This window comes from Coregonus lavaretus (genome assembly GCF_964263955.1).
Source record: "Coregonus lavaretus genome assembly, contig: HAP1_SCAFFOLD_808, whole genome shotgun sequence".
NCBI classification, from domain to species: domain Eukaryota; kingdom Metazoa; phylum Chordata; class Actinopteri; order Salmoniformes; family Salmonidae; genus Coregonus; species Coregonus lavaretus.
In genome coordinates this window covers 1-27,566 of record NW_028162377.1, presented here as the reverse complement: position 1 = coordinate 27,566, position 27,566 = coordinate 1, and the positions used below count along the sequence as shown (strand labels likewise).

The window sequence follows — 27,566 nt, the reverse complement described above, 5'->3', positions numbered from 1 at the left end:
TCTCTGACAGTTTCAGACTAGCCAAGTCTTCACCCCTCTAAACAGAAACTCTCTGACAGTTTCAGACTAGCCAAGTCTTCACCCCTCCTAAACAGAAACTATCTGACAGTTTCAGACTAGCCAAGTCTTCACCCCTCTAAACAGAAATTCTCTGACAGTTTCAGACTAGCCAAGTCTTCACCCCTCTAAACAGAAACTCTCTCTGACAGTTTCAGACTAGCCAAGTCTTCACCCCTCTAAACAGAAACTCTCTGACAGTTTCAGACTAGCCAAGTCTTCACCCCTCCTAAACAGAAACTCTCTGACAGTTTCAGACTAGCCAAGTCTTCACCCCTCTAAACAGAAACTCTCTGACAGTTTCAGACTAGCCAAGTCTTCACCCCTCTAAACAGAAACTCTGACAGTTTCAGAATAGCCAAGTCTTCACCCCTCTAAACAGAAACTCTCTGACAGTTTCAGACTAGCCAAGTCTTCACCCCTCTAAACAGAAACTCTCTGACAGTTTCAGACTAGCCAAGTCTTCACCCCTCCTAAACAGAAACTAACTCTGACAGTTTCAGACTAGCCAAGTCTTCACCCCTCCTAAACAGAAACTAACTCTGACAGTTTCAGACTAGCCAAGTCTTCACCCCTCTAAACAGAAACTCTCTGACAGTTTCAGACTAGCCAAGTCTTCACCCCTCCTAAACAGAAACTCTCTGACAGTTTCAGACTAGCCAAGTCTTCACCCCTCTAAACAGAAACTCTCTGACAGTTTCAGACTAGCCAAGTCTTCACCCCTCTAAACAGAAACTCTCTGACAGTTTCAGACTAGCCAAGTCTTCACCCCTCCTAAACAAACTCTGACAGTTTCAGACTAGCCAAGTCTTCACCCCTCTTAACAGAAACTCTCTGACAGTTTCAGACTAGCCAAGTCTTCACCCCTCTAAACAGAAACTCTGACAGTTTCAGACTAGCCAAGTCTTCACCCCTCCTAAACAGAAACTCTCTTGACAGTTTCAGACTAGCCAAGTCTTCACCCCTCCTAAACAGAAACTCTCTCTTGACAGTTTCAGACTAGCCAAGTCTTCACCCCTCCTAAACAGAAACTCTGACAGTTTCAGACTAGCCAAGTCTTCACCCCTCTAAACAGAAACTCTCTGACAGTTTCAGACTAGCCAAGTCTTCACCCCTCTAAACAGAAACTCTCTCTAACAGTTTCAGACTAGCCAAGTCTTCACCCCTCCTAAACAGAAACTCTCTCTGACAGTTTCAGACTAGCCAAGTCTTCAACCCTCTAAACAGAAACTCTCTCTAACAGTTTCAGACTAGCCAAGTCTTCACCCCTCCTAAACAGAAACTCTCTCTGACAGTTTCAGACTAGCCAAGTCTTCACCCCTCTAAACAGAAACTCTCTCTGACAGTTTCAGACTAGCCAAGTCTTCACCCCTCTAAACAGAAACTCTCTCTGACAGTTTCAGACTAGCCAAGTCTTCACCCCTCTAAACAGAAACTCTCTGACAGTTTCAGACTAGCCAAGTCTTCACCCCTCCTAAACAGAAACTCTCTGACAGTTTCAGACTAGCCAAGTCTTCACCCCTCTAAACAGAAATTCTCTGACAGTCTCAGACTAGCCAAGTCTTCACCCCTCTAGACAGAAACTCTCTGACAGTTTCATACTAGCCAAGTCTTCACCCCTCTAAACAGAAACTCTCTCTGACAGTTTCAGACTAGCCAAGTCTTCACCCCTCTAAACAGAAACTCTCTGACAGTTTCAGACTAGCCAAGTCTTCACCCCTCTAAACAGAAACTCTGACAGTTTCAGAATAGCCAAGTCTTCACCCCTCTAAACAGAAACTCTCTGACAGTTTCAGACTAGCCAAGTCTTCACCCCTCTAAACAGAAACTCTCTGACAGTTTCAGACTAGCCAAGTCTTCACCCCTCCTAAACAGAAACTAACTCTGACAGTTTCAGACTAGCCAAGTCTTCACCCCTCCTAAACAGAAACTAACTCTGACAGTTTCAGACTAGCCAAGTCTTCACCCCTCCTAAACAGAAACTCTCTGACAGTTTCAGACTAGCCAAGTCTTCACCCCTCTAAACAGAAACTAACTCTGACAGTTTCAGACTAGCCAAGTCTTCACCCCTCTAAACAGAAACTCTCTCTGACAGTTTCAGACTAGCCAAGTCTTCACCCCTCTAAACAGAAACTCTCTGACAGTTTCAGACTAGCCAAGTCTTCACCCCTCCTAAACAGAAACTCTCTGACAGTTTCAGACTAGCCAAGTCTTCACCCCTCTAAACAGAAACTCTCTGACAGTTTCAGACTAGCCAAGTCTTCACCCCTCTAAACAGAAACTCTCTGACAGTTTCAGACTAGCCAAGTCTTCACCCCTCTAAACAGAAACTCTCTCTGACAGTTTCAGACTAGCCAAGTCTTCACCCCTCTAGACAGAAACTCTCTGACAGTTTCAGACTAGCCAAGTCTTCACCCCTCTAAACAGAAACTCTCTGACAGTTTCAGACTAGCCAAGTCTTCACCCCTCTAAACAGAAACTCTCTGACAGTTTCAGACTAGCCAAGTCTTCACCCCTCTAAACAGAAACTCTCTGACAGTTTCAGACTAGCCAAGTCTTCACCCCTCTAAACAGAAACTCTCTGACAGTTTCAGACTAGCCAAGTCTTCACCCCTCTAAACAGAAACTCTCTGACAGTTTCAGACTAGCCAAGTCTTCACCCCTCCTAAACAGAAACTCTCTGACAGTTTCAGACTAGCCAAGTCTTCACCCCTCTAAACAGAAACTCTCTGACAGTTTCAGACTAGCCAAGTCTTCACCCCTCTAAACAGAAACTCTCTGACAGTTTCAGACTAGCCAAGTCTTCACCCCTCTAAACAGAAACTCTCTGACAGTTTCAGACTAGCCAAGTCTTCACCCCTCCTAAACAGAAACTCTGACAGTTTCAGACTAGCCAAGTCTTCACCCCTCTAAACAGAAACTCTCTGACAGTTTCAGACTAGCCAAGTCTTCACCCCTCTAAACAGAAACTCTCTGACAGTTTCAGACTAGCCAAGTCTTCACCCCTCCTAAACAGAAACTCTCTCTGACAGTTTCAGACTAGCCAAGTCTTCACCCCTCTAAACAGAAACTCTCTGACAGTTTCAGACTAGCCAAGTCTTCACCCCTCCTAAACAGAAACTATCTGACAGTTTCAGACTAGCCAAGTCTTCACCCCTCTAAACAGAAACTCTCTGACAGTTTCAGACTAGCCAAGTCTTCACCCCTCTAAACAGAAACTCTCTGACAGTTTCAGACTAGCCAAGTCTTCACCCCTCCTAAACAGAAACTCTCTCTGACAGTTTCAGACTAGCCAAGTCTTCACCCCTCTAAACAGAAACTCTCTGACAGTTTCAGACTAGCCAAGTCTTCACCCCTCTAAACAGAAACTCTCTCTACAGTTTCAGACTAGCCAAGTCTTCACCCCTCTAAACAGAAACTCTCTGACAGTTTCAGACTAGCCAAGTCTTCACCCCTCTAAACAGAAACTCTCTGACAGTTTCAGACTAGCCAAGTCTTCACCCCTCTAAACAGAAACTCTCTGACAGTTTCAGACTAGCCAAGTCTTCACCCCTCTAAACAGAAACTCTCTGACAGTTTCAGACTAGCCAAGTCTTCACCCCTCTAAACAGAAACTCTCTGACAGTTTCAGACTAGCCAAGTCTTCACCCCTCTAAACAGAAACTCTCTGACAGTTTCAGACTAGCCAAGTCTTCACCCCTCTAAACAGAAACTCTCTGACAGTTTCAGACTAGCCAAGTCTTCACCCCTCCTAAACAGAAACTCTCTGACAGTTTCAGACTAGCCAAGTCTTCACCCCTCTAAACAGAAACTCTCTGACAGTTTCAGACTAGCCAAGTCTTCACCCCTCTAAACAGAAACTCTCTGACAGTTTCAGACTAGCCAAGTCTTCACCCCTCTAAACAGAAACTCTCTGACAGTTTCAGACTAGCCAAGTCTTCACCCCTCCTAAACAGAAACTATCTGACAGTTTCAGACTAGCCAAGTCTTCACCCCTCTAAACAGAAACTCTCTGACAGTTTCAGACTAGCCAAGTCTTCACCCCTCTAAACAGAAACTCTCTGACAGTTTCAGACTAGCCAAGTCTTCACCCCTCCTAAACAGAAACTCTCTCTGACAGTTTCAGACTAGCCAAGTCTTCACCCCTCTAAACAGAAACTCTCTGACAGTTTCAGACTAGCCAAGTCTTCACCCCTCCTAAACAGAAACTATCTGACAGTTTCAGACTAGCCAAGTCTTCACCCCTCTAAACAGAAACTCTCTGACAGTTTCAGACTAGCCAAGTCTTCACCCCTCCTAAACAGAAACTCTCTCTGACAGTTTCAGACTAGCCAAGTCTTCACCCCTCTAAACAGAAACTCTCTCTGACAGTTTCAGACTAGCCAAGTCTTCACCCCTCTAAACAGAAACTCTCTCTAACAGTTTCAGACTAGCCAAGTCTTCACCCCTCCTAAACAGAAACTCTCTGACAGTTTCAGACTAGCCAAGTCTTCACCCCTCTAAACAGAAACTCTCTGACAGTTTCAGACTAGCCAAGTCTTCACCCCTCTAAACAGAAACTCTCTGACAGTTTCAGACTAGCCAAGTCTTCACCCCTCCTAAACAGAAACTCTCTGACAGTTTCAGACTAGCCAAGTCTTCACCCCTCCTAAACAGAAACTCTCTGACAGTTTCAGACTAGCCAAGTCTTCACCCCTCTAAACAGAAACTCTCTGACAGTTTCAGACTAGCCAAGTCTTCACCCCTCTAAACAGAAACTCTCTGACAGTTTCAGACTAGCCAAGTCTTCACCCCTCCTAAACAGAAACTCTCTGACAGTTTCAGACTAGCCAAGTCTTCACCCCTCTAAACAGAAACTCTCTGACAGTTTCAGACTAGCCAAGTCTTCACCCCTCTAAACAGAAACTCTCTGACAGTTTCAGACTAGCCAAGTCTTCACCCCTCTAAACAGAAACTCTCTCTACAGTTTCAGACTAGCCAAGTCTTCACCCCTCTAAACAGAAACTCTCTGACAGTTTCAGACTAGCCAAGTCTTCACCCCTCTAAACAGAAACTCTCTTGACAGTTTCAGACTAGCCAAGTCTTCACCCCTCTAAACAGAAACTCTCTGACAGTTTCAGACTAGCCAAGTCTTCACCCCTCTAAACAGAAACTCTCTGACAGTTTCAGACTAGCCAAGTCTTCACCCCTCTAAACAGAAACTCTCTTGACAGTGTCGTAGAAACATTTGACTAAGAGATAATCAACTCAAACAAAATATCTCTATAGACACAGAAGCCTGTGAATTCAAGAATTTAGACTCTTTATTGCATAACAAAAAGCCTGAGTTTTTTCTCCATGGATAAAACTGTCTCTCTCTGGCTTAGAGATCTCTTTTATACACACAAATGAACAAACATGCGCACATTCCTAACTTATTTTAGTTCTGCATCACCCTTCTTTTTCAACATCCAGCTGTCACATAATGTCCACTCCAAAAGGTCATGAATGCTTTTTCTATATGAAGCCTTTCATTCTATCATTCTATTGGCTGCGTGGCGCAGGCCCCCTTCTTAAAAAAGAACTAATGCAATGCACACTGTTGAGAGCCTCTGTGAAAGAACACATGCATTCATTTAAAACATAGCATACACTTAATGTCTACATTTCTTATTTAAACATATTTCTTAATTATACAATATCAAACATGTTTATTACATTTTACCTTTGGCATCTCCCTACATGTGCCATAATGATACATAAAATAATCCTACAACAGTTTCAGACTAGCCAGATTGACGTTCAATCGAACAGTAACTGGATGCCTGTCTGCCTGCTTTAACATAACAAGCCACGGCCACGTGACTGACTGTCTGTAGGAGCGAACCATTTTCGTAACCAAAAATAAAAACGCAACATGTAAAGTGTTGGTCTCATGTTTCATGACCTGAAATAAAAGATCCCAGAAATGTTCCATGCGCACAAAAGGCTTATTTCTCTCAAATTCTGTGCAGAAATGTGTTTACATCCCTGTTAGTGAGCATTTCTCCTTTGTCAAGATAGTCCATCCACCTGTCAGGTGTATCGTATCAAGAAGCTGATTAAACAGCATGATCATTACACAGGTGCACCTTGTGCTGGGGACAATAAAAGGCCACTCTAAAATGTGCAGTTTTGTCACACAACACAATGCCACAGATGTCTCAAGTTTTGAGGGAGCGCGCAATTGGCATGCTGACTGCAGGAATGTCCACCAGAGCTGTTGCCAGAGAATGTAATGTTAATTTCTCTACCATAAGCCGCCTCCAAAGTTGTTTTAGAGAATTTGGTAGTACGTCCATGAAACATGGGACCAGCACTTTACATGTTGCATTTATATTTTTGTTCAGTGTATGTATGTATGTATGTATGTATATATATATATATATATATATATATATATATATATATATATATATATATATATATATATATATATATATATATATATATATATATATACACAAAAACATCCTTCTTCCTCCATATATATATATACATACACACACACACACACACACACACACACACACACAGTGGGGAGAACAAGTATTTGATACACTGCCGACTTTGCAGGTTTTCCTACTTACAAAGCATGTAGAGGTCTGTAATTTTTATCATAGGTACACTTCAACTGTGAGAGATGGAATCTAAAACAAAAATCCAGAAAATCACATTGTACGATTTTTAAGTAATTAATTTGCATTGTATTGCATGACATAAGTATTTGATACATCAGAAAAGCAAAAACTTAATATTTGGTACAGAAACCTTTGTTTGCAATTACAGAGATCATACGTTTCCTGTAGGTCTTGACCAGGTTTGCACACACTGCAGCAGGGATTTTGGCCCACTCCTCCATACAGACCTTCTCCAGATCCTTCAGGTTTCGGGGCTGTCGCTGGGCAATACGGACTTTCAGCTCCCTCCAAAGATTTTCTATTGGGTTCAGGTCTGGAGACTGGCTAGGCCACTCCAGGACCTTGAGATGCTTCTTACGGAGCCACTCCTTAGTTGCCCTGGCTGTGTGTTTTGGGTCGTTGTCATGCTGGAAGACCCAGCCACGACCCATCTTCAATGCTCTTACTGAGGGAAGGAGGTTGTTGGCCAAGATCTCGCGATACATGGCCCCATCCATCCTCCCCTCAATACGGTGCAGTCGTCCTGTCCCCTTTGCAGAAAAGCATCCCCAAAGAATGATGTTTCCACCTCCATGCTTCACGGTTAGGATGGTGTTCTTGGGGTTGTACTCATCCTTCTTCCTCCAAACACGGCGAGTGGAGTTTAGACCAAAAAGCTCTATTTTTGTCTCATCAGACCACATGACCTTCTCCCATTCCTCCTCTGGAACATCCAGATGGTCATTGGCAAACTTCAGACGGGCCTGGACATGCGCTGGTTTGAGCAGGGGGACCTTGCGTGCGCTGCAGGATTTTAATCCATGACGGCGTAGTGTGTTACTAATGGTTTTCTTTGAGACTGTGGTCCCAGCTCTCTTCAGGTCATTGACCAGGTCCTGCCGTGTAGTTCTGGGCTGATTCCTCACCTTCCTCATGATCATTGATGCCCCACAAGGTGAGATCTTGCATGGAGCCCCAGACCGAGGGTGATTGACCGTCATCTTGAACTTCTTCCATTTTCTAATAATTGCGCCAACAGTTGTTGCCTTCTCACCAAGCTGCTTGCCTATTGTCCTGTAGCCCATCCCAGCCTTGTGCAGGTCTACAATTTTATCCCTGATGTCCTTACACAGCTCTCTGGTCTTGGCCATTGTGGAGAGGTTGGAGTCTGTTTGATTGAGTGTGTGGACAGGTGTCTTTTATACAGGTAACGAGTTCAAACAGGTGCAGTTAATACAGGTAATGAGTGGAGAACAGGAGGGCTTCTTAAAGAAAAACTAACAGGTCTGTGAGAGCCGGAATTCTTACTGGTTGGTAGGTGATCAAATACTTATGTCATGCAATAAAATGCAAATTAATTACTTAAAAAATCATACAATGTGATTTTCTGGATTTTTGTTTTAGATTCCGTCTCTCACAGTTGAAGTGTACCTATGATAAAAATTACAGACCTCTACATGCTTTGTAAGTAGGAAATCTCCCCTATATATATATATATATATATATATATATATATATATATATATATATATATATATACATACATACATACATACATACATACATACATACATACATACATACATACATACATACATACATACATACATACATACATACATACAGTACCAGTCAAAAGTTTGGACATACCTACTCATTCCAGGGTTTTTCTTTATTTTACAGTTGAAGTCAGAAGTTTACATATACCTTAGCCAAATACATTTAAACTCAGTTTTCCACAATTCCTGACATTAAACCTAGTAAAAAATCCCTGTCTTAGGTCAGTTAGGATCACCACTTTATTTTAAGAATGTGAAATGTCAGAACGATAGTAGAGAGAATGATTTATTTCAGCTCTTATTTCTTTCATCACATTCCCAGTGGGTCAGAAGTTTACATACACTCAATTAGTATTTGGTAGCATTGCCTTTAAATTGTTTAACTTGGGTCAAACATTTCGGGTAGCCTTCCACAAGCTTCCCACAATATGTTGGGTGAATTTTGGCCCATTCCTCCTGACAGAGCTGGTGTAACTGAGTCAGGTTTGTAGGCCTCCTTCCTCGCACACACTTTTTCAGTTCTGCCCACAAATGTTCTATAGGATTGAGGTCAGGGCTTTGTGATGGCCACTCCAATACCTTGACTTTGTTGTCTTTAAGCCATTTTGCCACAACTTTGGAAGTATGCTTGGGGTCATTCTCCATTTGGAAGACCCATTTGCGACCAAGCTTTAACTTCCTGACTGATGTCTTGAGATGTGGCTTCAATATATCCACATAATGTTCCTTCCTCATGATGCCATCTATTTTGTGAAGTGCACAACTGCAGCAAAGCACCCCCACAGCATGATGCTGCCACCCCCGTGCGTCACGGTTGGGATGGTGTTCTTCGGCTCGCAAGCGTCCCCCTTTTTCCTCCAAACATAACGATGGTCATTATGGCCAAACAGTTCTATTTCTGTTTCATCAGACCAGAGGACATTTCTCCAAAAAGTACGATCTTTGTCCCCATGTGCAGTTGCAAACCGTAGTCTGGCTTTTTTATGGCGGTTTTGGAGCAGTGGCTTCTTCCTTGCTGAGCGGCCTTACAGGTTATGTCGATATAGGACTCGTTTTACTGTGGATATAGATACTTTTGAACCTGTTTCCTCCAGCATCTTCACAAGGTCCTTTGCTGTTGTTCTGGGATTGATTTGCACTTTGCGCACGTTCTCTAGGAGACAGAACGCGTCTCCTTCCTGAGCGGTATGACGGCTGCATGGTCCCATGGTGTTTATACTTGCGTACTATTGTTTGTACAGATGAATGTGGTACCTTCAGGCGTTTGGAAATTGCTCCCAAGGATGAACCAGACTTGTGGAGGTCTACAATGTTTTTTCAGAGGTCTTGGCTGATTTCGTTTGATTTTCCCATGATGTCAAGCAAAGAGGCACTGAGTTTGAAGGTAGGCCTTGAAATACATCCACAGGTACACCTCCAACTGACTCAAATGATGTCAAATAGCCTAACAGAAGCTTCTAAAGCCATGACATCATTTTCTGGAATTTTCCAAGCTGTTTAAAGGCACAGTCAACTTAGTGTATGTAAACTTCTGACCCACTGGAATTGTGATACAGTGAAATAATCTGTCTGTAAACAATTGTTGGAAAAATTACTTGTGTCATGCACAAAGTAGATGTCCTAACCGACTTGCCAAAACTATAGTTTGATAACAAGAAATTTGTGGAGTGGTTGAAGAACGAGTTTTAATGACTCCAACCTAAGTGTATGTAAACTTCCGACTTCAACTGTGTGTGTGTGTGTGTATGTATACATACATACACACACACATATATATATATATATATACTGCTCAAAAAAATAAAGGGAACACTTAAACAACACAATGTAACTCCAAGTCAATCACACTCCTGTGAAATCAAACTGTCCACTTAGGAAGCAACACTGATTGACAATAAATGTCACATGCTGTTGTGCAAATGGAATAGACAACAGGTGGAAATTATAAGCAATTAGTAAGACACCCCCAATAAAGGACTGGTTTTGCATGTGGTGACCACAGACCACTTCTCAGTTCCTATGCTTCCTGGCTGATGTTTTGGTCACTTTTGAATGCTGGCGGTGCTTTCACTCTAGTGGTAGCATGAGACTGAGTCTACAACCCACACAAGTGGCTCAGGTAGCGCAGCTCATCCAGGATGGCACATCAATGCGAGCTGTGGCAAGAAGGTTTGCTGTGTCTGTCAGCGTAGTGTCCAGAGCATGGAGGCGCTACCAGGAGACAGGCCAGTACATCCGGAGACGTGGAGGAGGCCGTAGGAGGGCAACAACCCAGCAGCAGGACTGCTACCTCCGCCTTTGTGCAAGGAGGAGCAGGAGGAGCACTGCCAGAGCCCTGCAAAATGACATCCAGCAGGCCACAAATGTGCATGTGTCTGCTCAAACAGTCAGAAACAGACTCCATGAGGGTGGTATGAGGGCCCGACGTCCACAGGTGGGGGTTGTGCTTACAGCCCAACACCGTGCAGGACGTTTGGCATTTGCCAGAGAACACCAAGATTGGCAAATTCGCCACTGGCGCCCTGTGCTCTTCACAGATGAAAGCAGGTTCACACTGAGCACATGTGACAGACGTGACAGAGTCTGGAGACGCCGTGGAGAACGTTCTGCTGCCTGCAACATCCTCCGGCATGACCGGTTTGGCGGTGGGTCAGTCATGGTGTGGGGTGGCATTTCCTTGGGGGGCCGCACAGCCCTCCATGTGCTCGCCAGAGGTAGCCTGACTGCCATTAGGTACCGAGATGAGATCCTCAGACCCCTTGTGAGACCATGTGCTGGTGCGGTTGGCCCTGGGTTCCTCCTAATGCAAGACAATGCTAGACCTCATGTGGCTGGAGTGTGTCAGCAGTTCCTGCAAGAGGAAGGCATTGATGCTATGGATTGGCCCGCCTGTTCCCCAGACCTGAATCCAATTGAGCACATCTGGGACATCATGTCTCGCTCCATCCACCAACGCCACGTTGCACCACAGACTGTCCAGGAGTTGGCAGATGCTTTAGTCCAGGTCTGGGAGGAGATCCCTCAGGAGACCATCCACCACCTCATCAGGAGCATGCCCAGGCGTTGTAGGGAGGTCATACAGGCACGTGGAGGCCACACACACTACTGAGCCTCATTTTGACTTGTTTTAAGGACATTACATAAAAGTTGGATCAGCCTGTAGTGTGGTTTTCCACTTTAATTTTGAGGGTGACTCCAAATCCTGACCTCCTCCATTGGCTGATACATTTGATTTCCAATTTTTGTGTGATTTTGTTGTCAGCACATTCAACTATGTAAAGAAAAAAGTATTTAATACGATTATTTCATTCATTCAGATCTAGGATGTGTTATTTTAGTGTTCCCTTTATTTTTTCGAGCAGTGTGTGTATGTGTATATATATATATATATATATATATATATATATATATATATATATATATATATATATATATATATATATATATATATATATACATACATACATACATACATACATACATACATACATACATACATACATACATATATATATATATATATATATATATATATATATATATATATATATATATATATATATATATATATACACATATACACATATACACATATACACATATACACATATACACATATACACATACATACATATACAGTACCCATCAAAAGTTTGGATAGTCCTTACACAGCCTGGAGGTGTGTTGGGTCATTGTCCTGTTGATAAACAAATGATAGTCCCACTAAGCCCAAACCAGATGGGATGGCGTATCGCTGCAGAATGCTGTGGTAGCCATGCTGGTTAAGTGTGCCTTGAATTCTAAATAAATCACAGACAGTGTCACCAGCAAAGCACCCCCACACCATAACACCACCTCCTCCATGCTTTACGGTGGGAAATACACATGCGGAGATCATCGGTTCACCCACACCGCGTCTCACAAAGACAAGGCAGTTGGAACCAAAAATCTCAAATTTGGATTCCAGACCAAAGGACAAATTTCCACCGGTCTAATGTCCATTGCTCGTGTTTCTTGGCCCACGCAAGTCTCTTCTTCTTATTGGTGTCCTTTAGTAGTGGTTCTTTGCAGCAATTCGACCATGAAGGCCTGATTCACACAGTCTCCTCTGAACAGTTGATGTTGAGATGTGTCTGTTACTTTAACTCTGTGAAGCACTTATTTGGGTAACTTATAGTCTGGTAACTCTAATGAACTTATCCTCTGCAGCAGAGGTAACTCTGGGTCTTCCATTCCTGTGGCGGTCCTCATGAGAGCCAGTTTCATCATAGCGCTTAATGGTTTTTGCGACTGCACTTGAAGAAACTTTCAAAGTTCTTGAAATGTTCTGGATTGACTGACCTTCATGTCTTAAAGTAATAATGGACTGTCGTTTCTCTTTGCTTATTTGAGCTGTTCTTGCCATAATATGGACTTGGTCTTTTACCAAATAGGACTATCTTCTGTATACCAACCGTACCTTGTCACAACACAACTGATTGTCTCAAACGCATTAAGAAGGAAAGAAATTCCACAAATTACCTTTTAAGAAGGCACACCTTTTAATTGAAATGCATTCCAGGTGACTACCTCATGAAGCTGGTTGAGAGAACGCCAAGAGTGTGCAAAGCTGTCATCAAGGCAAAGGGTGGCTTTTTGAAGAATCTCAAATATAAAATGTATTTTGATTTGTCTAACACTTTTTTGGTTACTACATGATTCCATATGTGTTATTTCATAGTTTTGATGTCTTCACTATTATTCTACAATATAGAAAATAGTAAAAAATAAAGAAAAACCCTTGAATGAGTAGGTGTGTCCAAACTTTTGACTGGTAGTGTACTAATATCTATAATCCATGTTCTTCAGGTCAGATTCTGATGAGGAGGACAGGAAGAAGAAGAGTGTAGATGGCTTCTGGCAGAAAATGGTAACACACACACTACACACACACACTCTACACACACACACACACACTCTACACACACACTACACACACACACTCTACACACACACCACACACACACTCTACACACACACACTACATAATATAATAATATAATATGCCATTTAGCAGACGCTTTTATCCAAAGCGACTTAGTCATGCATGCATACATTTTTGTGTATGGGTGGTCCCCCGGGGATCGAACCCACTACCCTGGCGTTACAAGCGCCGTACTCTACCAGCTGAGCTACAGAGGACCACACACACTACACACACACCACACACTACACACAAACACTACACACACACACTACACACACACCACACACTACACACAAACACTACACACACACCACACACTACACACAAACACTACACACACACACTACACACACACCACACACTACACACACACACTACACACACACCACACACTACACACAAACACTACACACACACACTCTACACACACACACCTATACATACACACTACACACACACACAGCACACTACACACAAACACTACACACACACACTCTACACACACACACCTATACATACACACTACACACACACACACAGCACACTACACACACACACTACACACACACACACCTATACACTACACACACACCACACACTACACACAAACACTACACACACACACTCTACACACACACACCTATACATACACACTACACACACACACACCACACACTACACACAAACACTACACACACACACTCTACACACACACACCTATACATACACACTACACACACACACACAGCACACTACACACACACACACACCTATACACTACACACACACCACACACTACACACAAACACTACACACACACACTCTACACACACACACCTATACATACACACTACACACACACACACCACACACTACACACAAACACTACACACGCACACTCTACACACACACACCTATACACACACACTACACACACACACACACAGCACACTACACACACACACTACACACACTACACACACACACACCTATACACTACACACACTACACACACACCTATACACTACACACACTACACACACACACACCTAGACACACACACACTACACACACACTACACACAAACAAACACCCCAACTACTGATGACGTGCTGACACTAACAGCTTGTCTGTGATTGGTTGTTTGTCTCTCCTAGATGTCCAATAAGAAGGCCCCAGACAGGAAGATTGAAAAGGAGAGGAATGGAGAGAAACACAGCAGCCCTCCTCCTACCTCTCCTCCTCCTTCTCCCGTTCTCTTTCCTCAAGTACCGGTACGGTTCAGCTACGCTCCTTCTACCTCTCCTCCTCCTTCTCCCGTTCTCTTTCCTCAAGTACCGGTACGGTTCAGCTACGCTCCTTCTACCTCTCCTCCTCCTTCTCCCGTTCTCTTTCCTCAAGTACCGGTACGGTTCAGCTACGCTCCTTCTACCTCTCCTCCTCCTTCTCCCGTTCTCTTTCCTCAAGTACCGGTACGGTTCAGCTACGCTCCTTCTCCCTCTCCTCCTCCTTCTCCCGTTCTCTTTCCTCAAGTACCGGTACGGTTCAGCTACGCTCTTACCTCTCTGCATTCTATCTGTCACTCTCAATGTCTTCTGAAAGTGGTTATTAATGGGCTTGGTCCAGCAACAATATAGTCTTCTGATAGTGGTTATTAATGGGCTTGGTCCAGCAACGATATAGTCTTCTGATAGTGGTTATTAATGGGCTTGGTCCAGCAACAATATAGTCTTCTGATAGTGGTTATTAATGGGCTTGGTCCAGCAACAATATAGTCTTCTGATAGTGGTTATTAATGGGCTTGGTCCAGCAACAATATAGTCTTCTGATAGTGGTTATTAATGGGCTTGGTCCAGCAACAATATAGTCTTCTGATAGTGGTTATTAATGGGCTTGGTCCAGCAACAATATAGTCTTCTGATAGTGGTTATTAATGGGCTTGGTCCAGCAACAATATAGTCTTCTGATAGTGGTTATTAATGGGCTTGGTCCAGCAACAATATAGTCTTCTGATAGTGGTTATTAGTGGGCTTGGTCCAGCAACGATATAGTCTTCTGATAGTGGTTATTAATGGGCTTGGTCCAGCAACAATATAGTCTTCTGATAGTGGTTATTAATGGGCTTGGTCCAGCAACAATATAGTCTTCTGATAGTGGTTATTAATGGGCTTGGTCCAGCAACAATATAGTCTTCTGATAGTGGTTATTAATGGGCTTGGTCCAGCAACAATATAGTCTTCTGATAGTGGTTATTAGTGGGCTTGGTCCAGCAACAATATAGTCTTCTGATAGTGGTTATTAGTGGGCTTGGTCCAGCAACAATATAGTCTTCTGATAGTGGTTATTAATGGGCTTGGTCCAGCAACAATATAGTCTTCTGATAGTGGTTATTAGTGGGCTTGATCCAGCAACAATATAGTCTTCTGATAGTGGTTATTAGTGGGCTTGGTCCAGCAACGATATAGTCTTCTGATAGTGGTTATTAATGGGCTTGGTCCAGCAACAATATAGTCTTCTGATAGTGGTTATTAGTGGGCTTGGTCCAGCAACAATATAGTCTTCTGATAGTGGTTATTAATGGGCTTGGTCCAGCAACAATATAGTCTTCTGATAGTGGTTATTAGTGGGCTTGGTCCAGCAACAATATAGTCTTCTGATAGTGGTTATTAGTGGGCTTGGTCCAGCAACAATATAGTCTTCTGATAGTGGTTATTAATGGGCTTGGTCCAGCAACAATATAGTCTTCTGATAGTGGTTATTAGTGGGCTTGGTCCAGCAACAATATAGTCTTCTGATAGTGGTTATTAATGGGCTTGGTCCAGCAACAATATAGTCTTCTGATAGTGGTTATTAGTGGGCTTGGTCCAGCAACAATATAGTCTTCTGATAGTGGTTATTAGTGGCCTTGGTCCAGCAACAATATAGTCTTCTGATAGTGGTTATTAATGGGCTTGGTCCAGCAACGATATAGTCTTCTGATAGTGGTTATTAATGGGCTTGGTCCAGCAACAATATAGTCTTCTGATAGTGGTTATTAATGGGCTTGGTCCAGCAACAATATAGTCTTCTGATAGTGGTTATTAGTGGCCTTGGTCCAGCAACGATATAGTCTTCTGATAGTGGTTATTAATGGGCTTGGTCCAGCAACAATATAGTCTTCTGATAGTGGTTATTAGTGGGCTTGGTCCAGCAACAATATAGTCTTCTGATAGTGGTTATTAGTGGGCTTGATCCAGCAACAATATAGTCTTCTGATAGTGGTTATTAGTGGGCTTGGTCCAGCAACAATATAGTCTTCTGATAGTGGTTATTAATGGGCTTGGTCCAGCAACAATATAGTCTTCTGATAGTGGTTATTAGTGGGCTTGGTCCAGCAACAATATAGTCTTCTGAAAGTGGTTATTAATGGGCTTGGTCCAGCAACAATATAGTCTTCTGATAGTGGTTATTAGTGGGCTTGGTCCAGCAACAATATAGTCTTCTGATAGTGGTTATTAATGGGCTTGGTCCAGCAACAATATAGTCTTCTGATAGTGGTTATTAGTGGGCTTGGTCCAGCAACAATATAGTCTTCTGATAGTGGTTATTAGTGGGCTTGGTCCAGCAACAATATAGTCTTCTGATAGTGGTTATTAATGGGCTTGGTCCAGCAACAATATAGTCTTCTGATAGTGGTTATTAGTGGGCTTGGTCCAGCAACAATATAGTCTTCTGAAAGTGGTTATTAATGGGCTTGGTCCAGCAACGATATAGGAAGATGTAATAAGTAATTTTCTTTATTTTCTGTCTTTCTTTCTCTGTAACTTTCAAACCGTGTCACCTCTCCCTTGTCTTCTGCGTAGAAGGTAGAGGCTTCAGCAGTACCTGTGACCGGACCACCAGTCATGTCTCCAGCTCCTGAAGTTCCAGTTAAAACGGAGAGCACGGTGAAGATGGAAAACGCTGTTAAGACGGAGGACTCCTCCTCTTCCTCTCCTCCCATCTCCCCTCGTCTTCCTGTTGCTCTCCGTGTTCCTCCCACTCAGAGTGAGCTGCTGTTCCGTCTCCCTCCTCTCCCCCCGACCCCCTTCCCCTCCTCCCTCCCCCTGGAGGCGGCCTCCCACTCCATCCCCCAGAAGCCCCTAGTGCACCTGGCCCGTATCCGAAACCCTTCCCCGTGTCTGGTCATCCACTGGAGGGTCGCTGAGGAAGACCCCGCAGCGCCCGACATGGACAGTTACAGGTACGGATGCAGACAGAGCCGCCCGGCTCTCAAACTGAGGGCTAACTGAGGGCTAAATATGGAATTTTTTTCAATTCCATATTTTTGGTGATTATGATTACCATAAAAAAAAAAGAAACATAAAGGAATGTCTCCTACCCCTCTCTCCTCCTCCTCCCCCTCTCCCCCCCTCCCTCTCTCTCCCCCCCCTCCCTCTCTCTCCTCCCCCTCCCCCTCTCTCCTCCCCCTCCCCCTCTCTCCTCCCTCTCCCCCTCTCTCCTCCCCCTCCCTCTCTCTCCTACCCCTCCTCCTCCCTCTCTCTCCTCCCCCTCCCCCTCTCTCCTACCCCTCCCTCTCTCTCCTACCCCTCCTCCTCCTCCCTCTCCCCCCTCCCTCTCTCTCCTCCCCCTCCCTCTCTCTCCTCCCCCTCCCTCTCTCTCCTCCCCCTCCCCCTCTCTCCTCTCTCCTACCCCTCCCTCTCTCTCCTACCCCTCCTCCTCCCTCTCTCTCCTCCCCCTCTCTCCTCTCTCCTACCCCTCCCTCTCTCTCCTACCCCTCCTCCTCCTCCCTCTCCCCCCCTCCCTCTCTCTCCTCCCTCTCTCTTCCCCCTCCCCCCAGTATCTACATCTCTCAGGACTCCTACCCCTCCTGGAGGAATGTGGGTGTGGTCAAGGCCCTGGCCCTGCCCATGGCTGTCACGGTAACCAAGTACCAATCGGGTACCACCAACGTCATCGTGGTCGGCAAGGACCGGTATGGTCGCTATGGACCCTACAGCGACGTACAGACTGTGGTCCTGGCATAGATAGATACGTGTTGGGGTTCTGTCCATCTAGATTGAAGGCCGCTCTGGCCCCCGAGGTGAGAGGTGAAAGGTTACTGTCTTTAACCCCCTGAGATCTAGTGGTCGCTAGAGTCAGCTATTCTCGCTGCTACATCTAAAAGGGGAAACAGAAACAGTGTTTTTATGTGTTTTCAATAGCATTACCAATCCAATGAAGGATCCACAACAACCGGGCCGAGCGTCTGCGGGTTTTTCGCTCCACCCTTGTCTTGATTGATGAATTAAGATCACTAATTAGTTAGGAACCTGAATATATATATATAGACATAGTGATACAGATTTTGTACATTTTAGTCATTTAGCAGACGCTCTTATCCAGAGCGACTTACAGTTAGTGAGTGCATACATTTTCATACTGCCCCCCCGTGGGAAACGAACCCACAACCCTGGGGTTGCATGCGCCATGCTCTACCAACTGAGCTACAGATTTGTCCTAGTTGAGTCAACTGTGTTAGCGATGTTTGGTAGATCTGTTATAGTGGAGTCAACTGTGTTAGCGATGTTTGGTAGATCTGTCCTAGTGGAGTCAACTGTGTTAGTGATGTTTTGTAGATCTGTCCTAGTGGAGTCAACTGTGTTAGCGATGTTTGGTAGATCTGTCCTAGTGGAGTCAACTGTGTTAGCGATGTTTGGTAGATCTGTCCTAGTGGAGTCAACTGTGTTAGCGATGTTTGGTAGATCTGTCCTAGTGGAGTCAACTGTGTTAGCAATGTTTGGTAGATCTGTCCTAGTGGAGTCAACTGTGTTAGTGATGTTTTGTAGATCTGTCCTAGTGGAGTCAAAAGTGTTAGCGATGTTGGTAGATCTGTCCTAGTGGAGTCAACCGTGTTAGTGATGTTTTGTAGATCTGTCCTAGTGGAGTCAACTGTGTTAGCGATGTTTTGTAGATCTGTCCTAGTGGAGTCAACTGTGTTAGCGATGTTTTGTAGATCTGTCCTAGTGGAGTCAACTGTGTTAGCGATGTTTTGTAGATCTGTCCTAGTGAGTCAACTGTGTTAACGATGTTTTGTAGATCTGTCCTAGTGGAGTCAACTGTGTTAGCGATGTTTTGTAGATCTGTCCTAGTGGAGTCAACTGTGTTAACGATGTTTTGTAGATCTGTCCTAGTGGAGTCAACTGTGTTAGCGATGTTTTGTAGATCTGTCCTAGTGGAGTCAACTGTGTTAGTGATGTTGGTCATGACTACCAGTCACACCTGTCTTCAGGGATATGACCCTTTCCACTGTTAGATCTTGTTTCATCACTTTCATTCTTAAAGGTTTTACCTCCGTTTTAATAATAAAAACATCTCAACGTTTCCTAACTTGTCTTCTTGTGAAGTTTGTGTCTTTGATGATTATATGAAACGTTTTGACGTCTGTGTCTGAGTAGCCCACTCCTACAGAGCTTCTGGCTGTGCAGGATTTTGTCCCAGCCCAGCACTAACACATCTGATTTCAAATACAATGGCCTAAATACCCACTATCTCTCCAGGACTGGAGTTACCAGACCCTTTGAATAGAGACCATCCCTCCAGGACTGGAGTTACCAGATCCTTTGAATAGAGACCATCTCTCCAGAACTGGAGTTACCAGACCCTTTGAATAGAGACCATCTCTCCAGGACTGGAGTTACCAGACCCTTGAATAGAGACCATCTCTCCAGGACTGGAGTTACCAGACCCTTGAATAGAGACCATCTCTCCAGGACTGGAGTTACCAGACCCTTTGAATAGAGACCATCTCTCCAGGACTGGAGTTACCAGACCCTTGTACTAGTAGAGTACCTACACCTGTATTCATTAAAGCGTCTCTCAGTAGGAGTGGTGATCTAGGATCAGGTGTCCCCTGGCCAGTTCATGTTATTCCATCATGATCTAAAAGGCCAAACTGATCCTAGATCACCACTCCTACTCGGACGCTTTGTGAAGACAGGCAGTGAGCTGTGGTTCGCCAGCAGGTGGCACCAGATCACCAGAAACTGTGTTAGTGATGTTGGTTGATCTTTCAGTCTCTTTCACATGATCAGCAACTAGCGCTTCATTCCTAGGCCGTGTCCCGAGTCTACACCCTTTTTCCAGGAGTGTACGCTTGCGCACTCCGCATAGGATTGGTGTATGCACTGGCCGGAGGCTGGGAGTTTCCCCCATTTTTGTTAAATCCATGCGAGAAAGGGTGCAAGACAAGTGTACACTTGGGGGATAAGTGTGGAGAACTGGGGATGCAGACATTGACATAGACAGTTACCAGGACCAATGATCACAGGAGACAAGAAAAAATACATTTAATAAGACCACGCTCCCATGATGAGCCCAGTCCGGGGTGGGAGGGCTCTGTCTCTATGGAAACAACAAAGCCAAACAGAAGCTGCCTTTGGGGTCGAATAGAATTCCAATAGAATGCTATAAAATTCCAATAGAATGCTATAAAATTCCAATAGAATGCTATAGAATTCCAATAGAATCCAAGGTAGCATCAAATCAAATTGTGTAGAAAGAGCCTTCGGTAACATCTTATTATCGTTTCCATCAGAAACCCGTTTCCACGTTCTACTGGTGTTACGCCGTGAGGGAATTATACTTCATTTACAAACGCATCAACAGAGACTAAATGCTTTTTAGTCTTCAGAATAAAAGCATGTCTGTCTTCCTTTAAATCTCTTTTAGTTTGGCCTGTAGCATGTTGAGGGGGTTGCCTGGGTGCTGTTCATTATGGATAAAAACGTTACGAAACGAGAGAATCGGGGAGACGCAGCCAGATCTTGTCAAATAAGAAACGTTCATTTTAGTGTTTCTTATTGGATAAGTTCAAGGTAGAACCTTGCCTGTTTTCAAAAAGGTTTCAAACACGCCATGGTGTGCCCTACTGAACACCGCCAAGCTGTCTCCTGGGTCTGTGGAGTAAACGATCCACCTTAACAATATTAAAGACAAATTTGGTCTGTTTCATCGGAAAATCAAGCAACTTCAACCACAGATCTCAAATCTGTAAATAATATACAGCCTCACGATGTGTACATGTGTTCTAATCTCATACGGCTCTCTTTCTGCCTCATACAGTGCATTCGGAAAGTATTCAGACCCCTTGACTTTTTCCACATTGTTACATTACAGCCTTATTCTAAAATGGATAAAATTGTTTTTTTCCCCCCTCATCAATCTACACACAATACCCCATAATGACGAAGCAAAAAACAGGTTTTTAGAAATATCACATTTACAGTTGAAGTGGGAAGTTTACATACACTTAGGTTGGAGTCATTAAAACTTGTTTTTCAACCACTCCACACATTTCTTGTTAACAAACTATAGTTTTGGCAAGTCGGTTAGGACATCTACTTTGTGCATGACACAAGTAATTTTTCCAACAATTGTTTACATACGGATTATTTCACTTATAATTCACTGTATCACCATTCCAGTGGGTCAGAAGTTTACATACACTAAGTTGACTGTGCCTTTAAACAGCTTGGAAAATTCCAGAAAATGATGTCATAGCTTTAGAAGCTTCTGATAGGCTAATTGACATCATTTGAGTCAATTGGAGGTGTACCTGTGGATCTATTTCAAGGCCTACCTTCAAACTCAGTGCCTATTTGCTTGACATCATGGGAAAATCAAAAGAAATCAGCCAAGACCTCTGAAAAAAAATTGTAAACCTCCACAAGTCTGGTTCATCCTTGGGAGCAATTTCCAAACGCCTGAAGGTACCACGTTCATCTGTACAAACAATAGTACGCAAGTATAAACACCGTGGGACCACGCAGCCGTCATACCACTCAGGAAGGAGACACGTTCTGTCTCCTAGAGATGAACGTACTTTGTTGTAAATTGTAAAACTTCTGATTTGTCTTTTTTTTTTTCATTGTAAATTTACTTTTTCAGAAATCTGACATATCACATGTAACGGACCACCTAAAGAGCAGCTCTACGTCAAAATGTCAGATAGAACCTAAGGTGAAGACTTCCTGCAGAGCAGCAGGACATTTTCGGCAACAAAAAGAGTGATCAAATTAAGACCCTACATATGGATCCTGTTTTTAACACACAGACTGTCAGACTGTGGGACATCATGAAGATCCTGTTTTTAACACACCGACTGTCAGACTGTGGGACATCATGAAGATCCTGTTTTTAACACACAGACTGTCAGACTGTGGGACATCATGAAGATCCTGTTTTTAACACACAGACTGTCAGACTGTGGGACATCATGAAGATCCTGTTTTTAACACACAGACTGTCAGACTGTGGGACATCATGAAGATCCTGTTTTTAACACACAGACTGTCAGACTGTGGGACATCATGAAGATCCTGTTTTTAACACACAGACTGTCAGACTGTGGGACATCATGAAGATCCTGTTTTTAACACACAGACTGTCAGACTGTGGGACATCATGAAGATCCTGTTTTTAACACACAGACTGTCAGACTGTGGGACATCATGAAGATCCTGTTTTTAACACACAGACTGTCAGACTGTGGGACATCATGAAGATCCTGTTTTTAACACACAGACTGTGGCTACGGGACATCATGAAGATCCTGTTTTTAACACACAGACTGTCAGACTGTGGGACATCATGAAGATCCTGTTTTTAACACACAGACTGTCAGACTGTGGGACATCATGAAGATCCTGTTTTTAACACACAGACTGTCAGACTGTGGGACATCATGAAGATCCTGTTTTTAACACACAGACTGTGGCTACGGGACATCATGAAGATCCTGTTTTTAACACACAGACTGTCAGACTGTGGGACATCATGAAGATCCTGTTTTTAACACACAGACTGTCAGACTGTGGGACATCATGAAGATCCTGTTTTTAACACACAGACTGTCAGACTGTGGGACATCATGAAGATCCTGTTTTTAACACACAGACTGTCAGACTGTGGGACATCATGAAGATCCTGTTTTTAACACACAGACTGTCAGACTGTGGGACATCATGAAGATCCTGTTTTTAACACACAGACTGTCAGACTGTGGGACATCATGAAGATCCTGTTTTTAACACACAGACTGTCAGACTGTGGGACATCATGAAGATCCTGTTTTTAACACACAGACTGTCAGCCTGTGGCTATGGGAAATCATCACTATAGTGGGTGTATTGTTACAGTGAAGCCTCAGACACACATTCCTTTAGTGGGTTTCATTTAGTTTTATTCAAGTTTGAACAGTTTTATCATCCCACCCCTGTTCTTTAATGTTCTAGATATTAACATCTCAGCATCTTTCACCAGACAGACCGGCAAGCAGAGAGACTCACAGACAGACCAATTCACAGGCAGGCCGGCAGACAGACCAACTCACAGGCAGGCCGGCAGGCAGACCAACTCACAGGCAGGCCGCCAGGCAGACCAACTCACAGGCAGGCCGGCAGACAGACCAACTCACAGGCAGGCCGGCAGGCAGACAGACAGACCAACTCAAAGGCAGGCCGCCAGGCAGACAGACAGACCAACTCACAGGCAGGCAGACAGACAGACAGACCAACTCACAGGCAGGCAGACAGACAGACCAACTCAAAGGCAGGCCGCCAGGCAGACAGACAGACCAACTCACAGGTAGGCAGACAGACAGACAGACCAACTCACAGGCAGGCCGGCAGACAGACAGACCAACTCACAGGCAGGCAGACAGACAGACCAACTCAAAGGCAGGCCGCCAGGCAGACAGACAGACCAACTCACAGGCAGGCAGACAGACAGACCAACTCACAGACAGGCCGGCAGACAGACGGACAATCCTACATATTCCACCTTGTCTTCTACACCAGGTGTACTCTATGGACTAGGACTAACATAGCTAGGTGTTGTATTGCTCTCTTCCTGAAGCAGAATCCTCAGGGGGCGGGGCTTACTGGGCTACGTTCCAACAGTCCTATAGAGCGTCCTCTCCTTGGCTCCTTGTCAAGGTTTGATAGGGGGTTGGATAGGGTTTCCAGGGTATATTATGGGGTGTTGCTGTGTCTGTGTTTCCACAGCGCTAGATACATGAGGGGTTTGATAGGGTTTCCAGGGTATATTATGGGGTGTTTGCGTCTATTTGCGTTTCCTCAGCACCAGATACATGAGTCCACTGATGAGGGTCATGGGGAAGCTGACCCAGGCCAGGACGTAGGACGAACCGTATCCCCCCTTCCTTAGAGACTCCTCCGTAAAACCCTCTCTCTCCGCCGTGTAGATGGACGCTCCGATCATCACACACAGGCCTGCGGGGAGGGGGGGGGGGGGAGGAGGAGTTAGGAACTAGGATAGGAAGGTCGTAGGGTACAGAACCCCTACAACTGACAGGACGTTTAAACCGGAACACTGCAACGGCCTGCTTTACAGTGACCTTCAGGAGTATTCGTACTCCTTGACATTTTACACATCGTTACAGCCTGAATTAAAAATGGATTAAAAAAAAAACTAAAATCTCATCCATCTACACACATTACCCCATAATTTATTGAAAATGAAATACAGAAATATCTAATTTACACTCGTATTCACACCCCTGAGTCAACACATGTTAGAATCACCTTTGGCAGCGACTACAGCTGTGAGTCTTTCTGGGTCTCTAAGCACTTTGCACATTATATATTTTTTAAGATTCTTAAAGTTCTGTCAAGTTGGTTGTTGATCATTGCTAGACAGCCATTTTCAAGTCTTGCCATTAGATTTTCAAGCCGATTTAAGTCAAAACTGTAACTTGGCCACTCAGGAACATTCAATGTCGTCTTGGTAAGCAACTCCAGTGTATATTTGGCCTTGTGCTTTAGGTTATTGTCCTGCTGAAAGGTGAATTCATCTCCCAGTGTCTGGTGGAAAGCAGACTGAACCAGGTTTTCCTCTAGGATTTTGCCTGTGCTTAGCTCTATTCTGTTTCTTTTTATCCCCCCAAAAAACTCCCTTGTCCTTGCCGATGACAAGCATACCCATAACATGATGCAGCCACCACCATGTTTGAAAATATGAAGCGTGGTACTCAGTGACGAGTTGGATTTGCCCCAAACATAACGCTTTGTATTTAGGACATAAAGTTCATTCTTTCCACTCTGTCAATTAGGTTAGTATTGTGGAATAACTACAGTGTTGTTGATCCCATCCTCAGTTTTCTCCCATCACAGCCATTCAACTCTGTAACTGTTTTAAAGTCACCATTGGCCTCATGGTGAAAATCCCTGAGCGGTTTCCTTCCTCTCCAGCAACTGAGTTAGGAAGGACTCCTGTATCTTTGTAGAGACTGGGTGTATTGATACACCATCCAAAGTGTAATTAATAACTTCACCATGCTCAAAAGGGTATTTTGGTATTTATTTTGTATTTTATTCAGGATCCCCCATTAGCTGTTGCAAAAGCAGCAGCTACTTTTCCTGGGGTCCACACAAAACATGACATAATACAGAACATCAATAGACAAGAACAGCTCAAGGACAGAACTACATAAATGTTTTAAAAATGGCACACGTAGCCTACATATCAATACATACACACAAACTATCTAGGTCAAATAGGGGAGAGGCGTTGTGCCGCGAGGTGTTGCTTTATCTAGTTTTTTTAAACCAGGTTTGCTGTTTATTTGACAAATATATGTTTGACAAATATATGGAGATGGAATGTAGTTCCATGCAGTAATGGCTCTATATAGTACTGTACGCTTTCTTTAATTTGTTCTGGATTTGGGGACTGTGAAAAGACCCCTGGTGGCATGTCTGGTGGGGTAAGTGTGTGTGTCAGTGCTGTGTGTAAGTTGACTATGCAAACAATTTGGAATTTTCAACACAATGTTTGTTATAAAAAGAAAAAGGGATATTCAATGTCTGCTTTTTTTTTGTACCCATGTACCAATAGGTGCCCTTCTCCGCGAGGCATTGGAAAACCTCCCTGGTCTTTGGGGTTGAATTTGAAATTCATTGCTCGACTGAGGGACCTTACAATTATCTGTATGTGTGGGGTACACTATTAAACACTATTATTGCATGACGAGTGAGTCCATGCAACTTATTATGTGACTTGTTAAGCACATTTCTACTCCTGAACTTATTTAGGCTTGCCATAACAAAGAGGTTGAATGCTGATTGACTCCAGACATTTCAGCTTTTCATTTTTTTTTTTTTTTTTTATATTCCACTTTGACATTATGGGGTATTGTGTGTAGGCCAGTGACACAAACATTTTAATACAGGCTGTAACACAACAACATGTGGAAAAAGTCAAGGGGTGTGAATACTTTCTGAAGGAACTAATACCCTATGTTGCCAGATGCAATTACAGTGTAGGTACATTGGTTTATAGCAAGGAAAACCTGGCGCAGACGTATATCCTTTGAGTGGTATTTTAGCATGAACAGTATTGGCACTCACCAGACAGTAGGAAAACCTGACGTAGACGTATATCTGGCGGTATATATTAGCATGAACAGTATTGGCACTCACCAGACAGTAGGAAAACCTGGCGTAGACGTATATCCTTTGAGTGGTATATTTTAGCATGAACAGTATTGGCACTCACCAGACAGTAGGAAAACCTGACGTAGACGTATATCCTCTGAGTGGTATATATTAGCATGAACAGTATTGGCACTCACCAGACAGTAGGAAAACCTGACGTAGACGTATATCTGGCGGTATATATTAGCATGAACAGTATTGGCACTCACCAGACAGTAGGAAAACCTGGCGTAGACGTATATCCTCTGAGTGGTATATTTTAGCATGAACAGTATTGGCACTCACCAGACAGTAGGAAAACCTGGCGTAGACGTATATCCTTTGAGTGGTATATTTTAGCATGAACAGTATTGGCACTCACCAGACAGTAGGAAAACCTGGCGTAGACGTATATCCTTTGAGTGGTATATTTTAGCATGAACAGTATTGGCACTCACCAGACAGTAGGAAAACCTGGCGTAGACGTATATCCTCTGAGTGGTATATTTTAGCATGAACAGTATTGGCACTCACCAGACAGTAGGAAAACCTGACGTAGACGTATATCCTTTGAGTGGTATATTTTAGCATGAACAGTATTAGCACTCACCAGACAGTAGGAAAACCTGACGTAGACGTATATCCTCTGAGTGGTATATTTTAGCATGAACAGTATTGGCACTCACCAGACAGTAGGAAAACCTGGCGTAGACGTATATCCTCTGAGTGGTATATTTTAGCATGAACAGTATTGGCACTCACCAGACAGTAGGAAAACCTGGCGTAGACGTATATCCTCTGAGTGGTATATTACCATGAACAGTATTGGCACTCACCAGACAGTAGGAAAACCTGACGTAGACGTATATCCTCTGAGTGGTATATTTTAGCA

At 43.8% G+C, this 27,566-nt stretch overlaps 1 protein-coding gene across 1 annotated transcript in view; it reads left to right on the top strand.

Moving 5' to 3' along the window:
* Nucleotides 1-19,563, top strand: part of LOC311119315 (uncharacterized protein) — a 60,191-nt gene extending 40,628 nt beyond the window's left edge. Inside the window, exons 6-9 of the mRNA XM_084194035.1 lie at nucleotides 13,103-13,163; nucleotides 14,378-14,494; nucleotides 17,063-17,442; nucleotides 18,040-19,563. Of these exons, the coding sequence (XP_084050161.1) occupies nucleotides 13,103-13,163; nucleotides 14,378-14,494; nucleotides 17,063-17,442; nucleotides 18,040-18,226 (745 nt within the window). The 3' untranslated portion in view covers nucleotides 18,227-19,563. The remainder of the gene's footprint in view (nucleotides 1-13,102; nucleotides 13,164-14,377; nucleotides 14,495-17,062; nucleotides 17,443-18,039) is intronic.
* The last annotated feature ends 8,003 nt before the right edge of the window (nucleotides 19,564-27,566 follow it).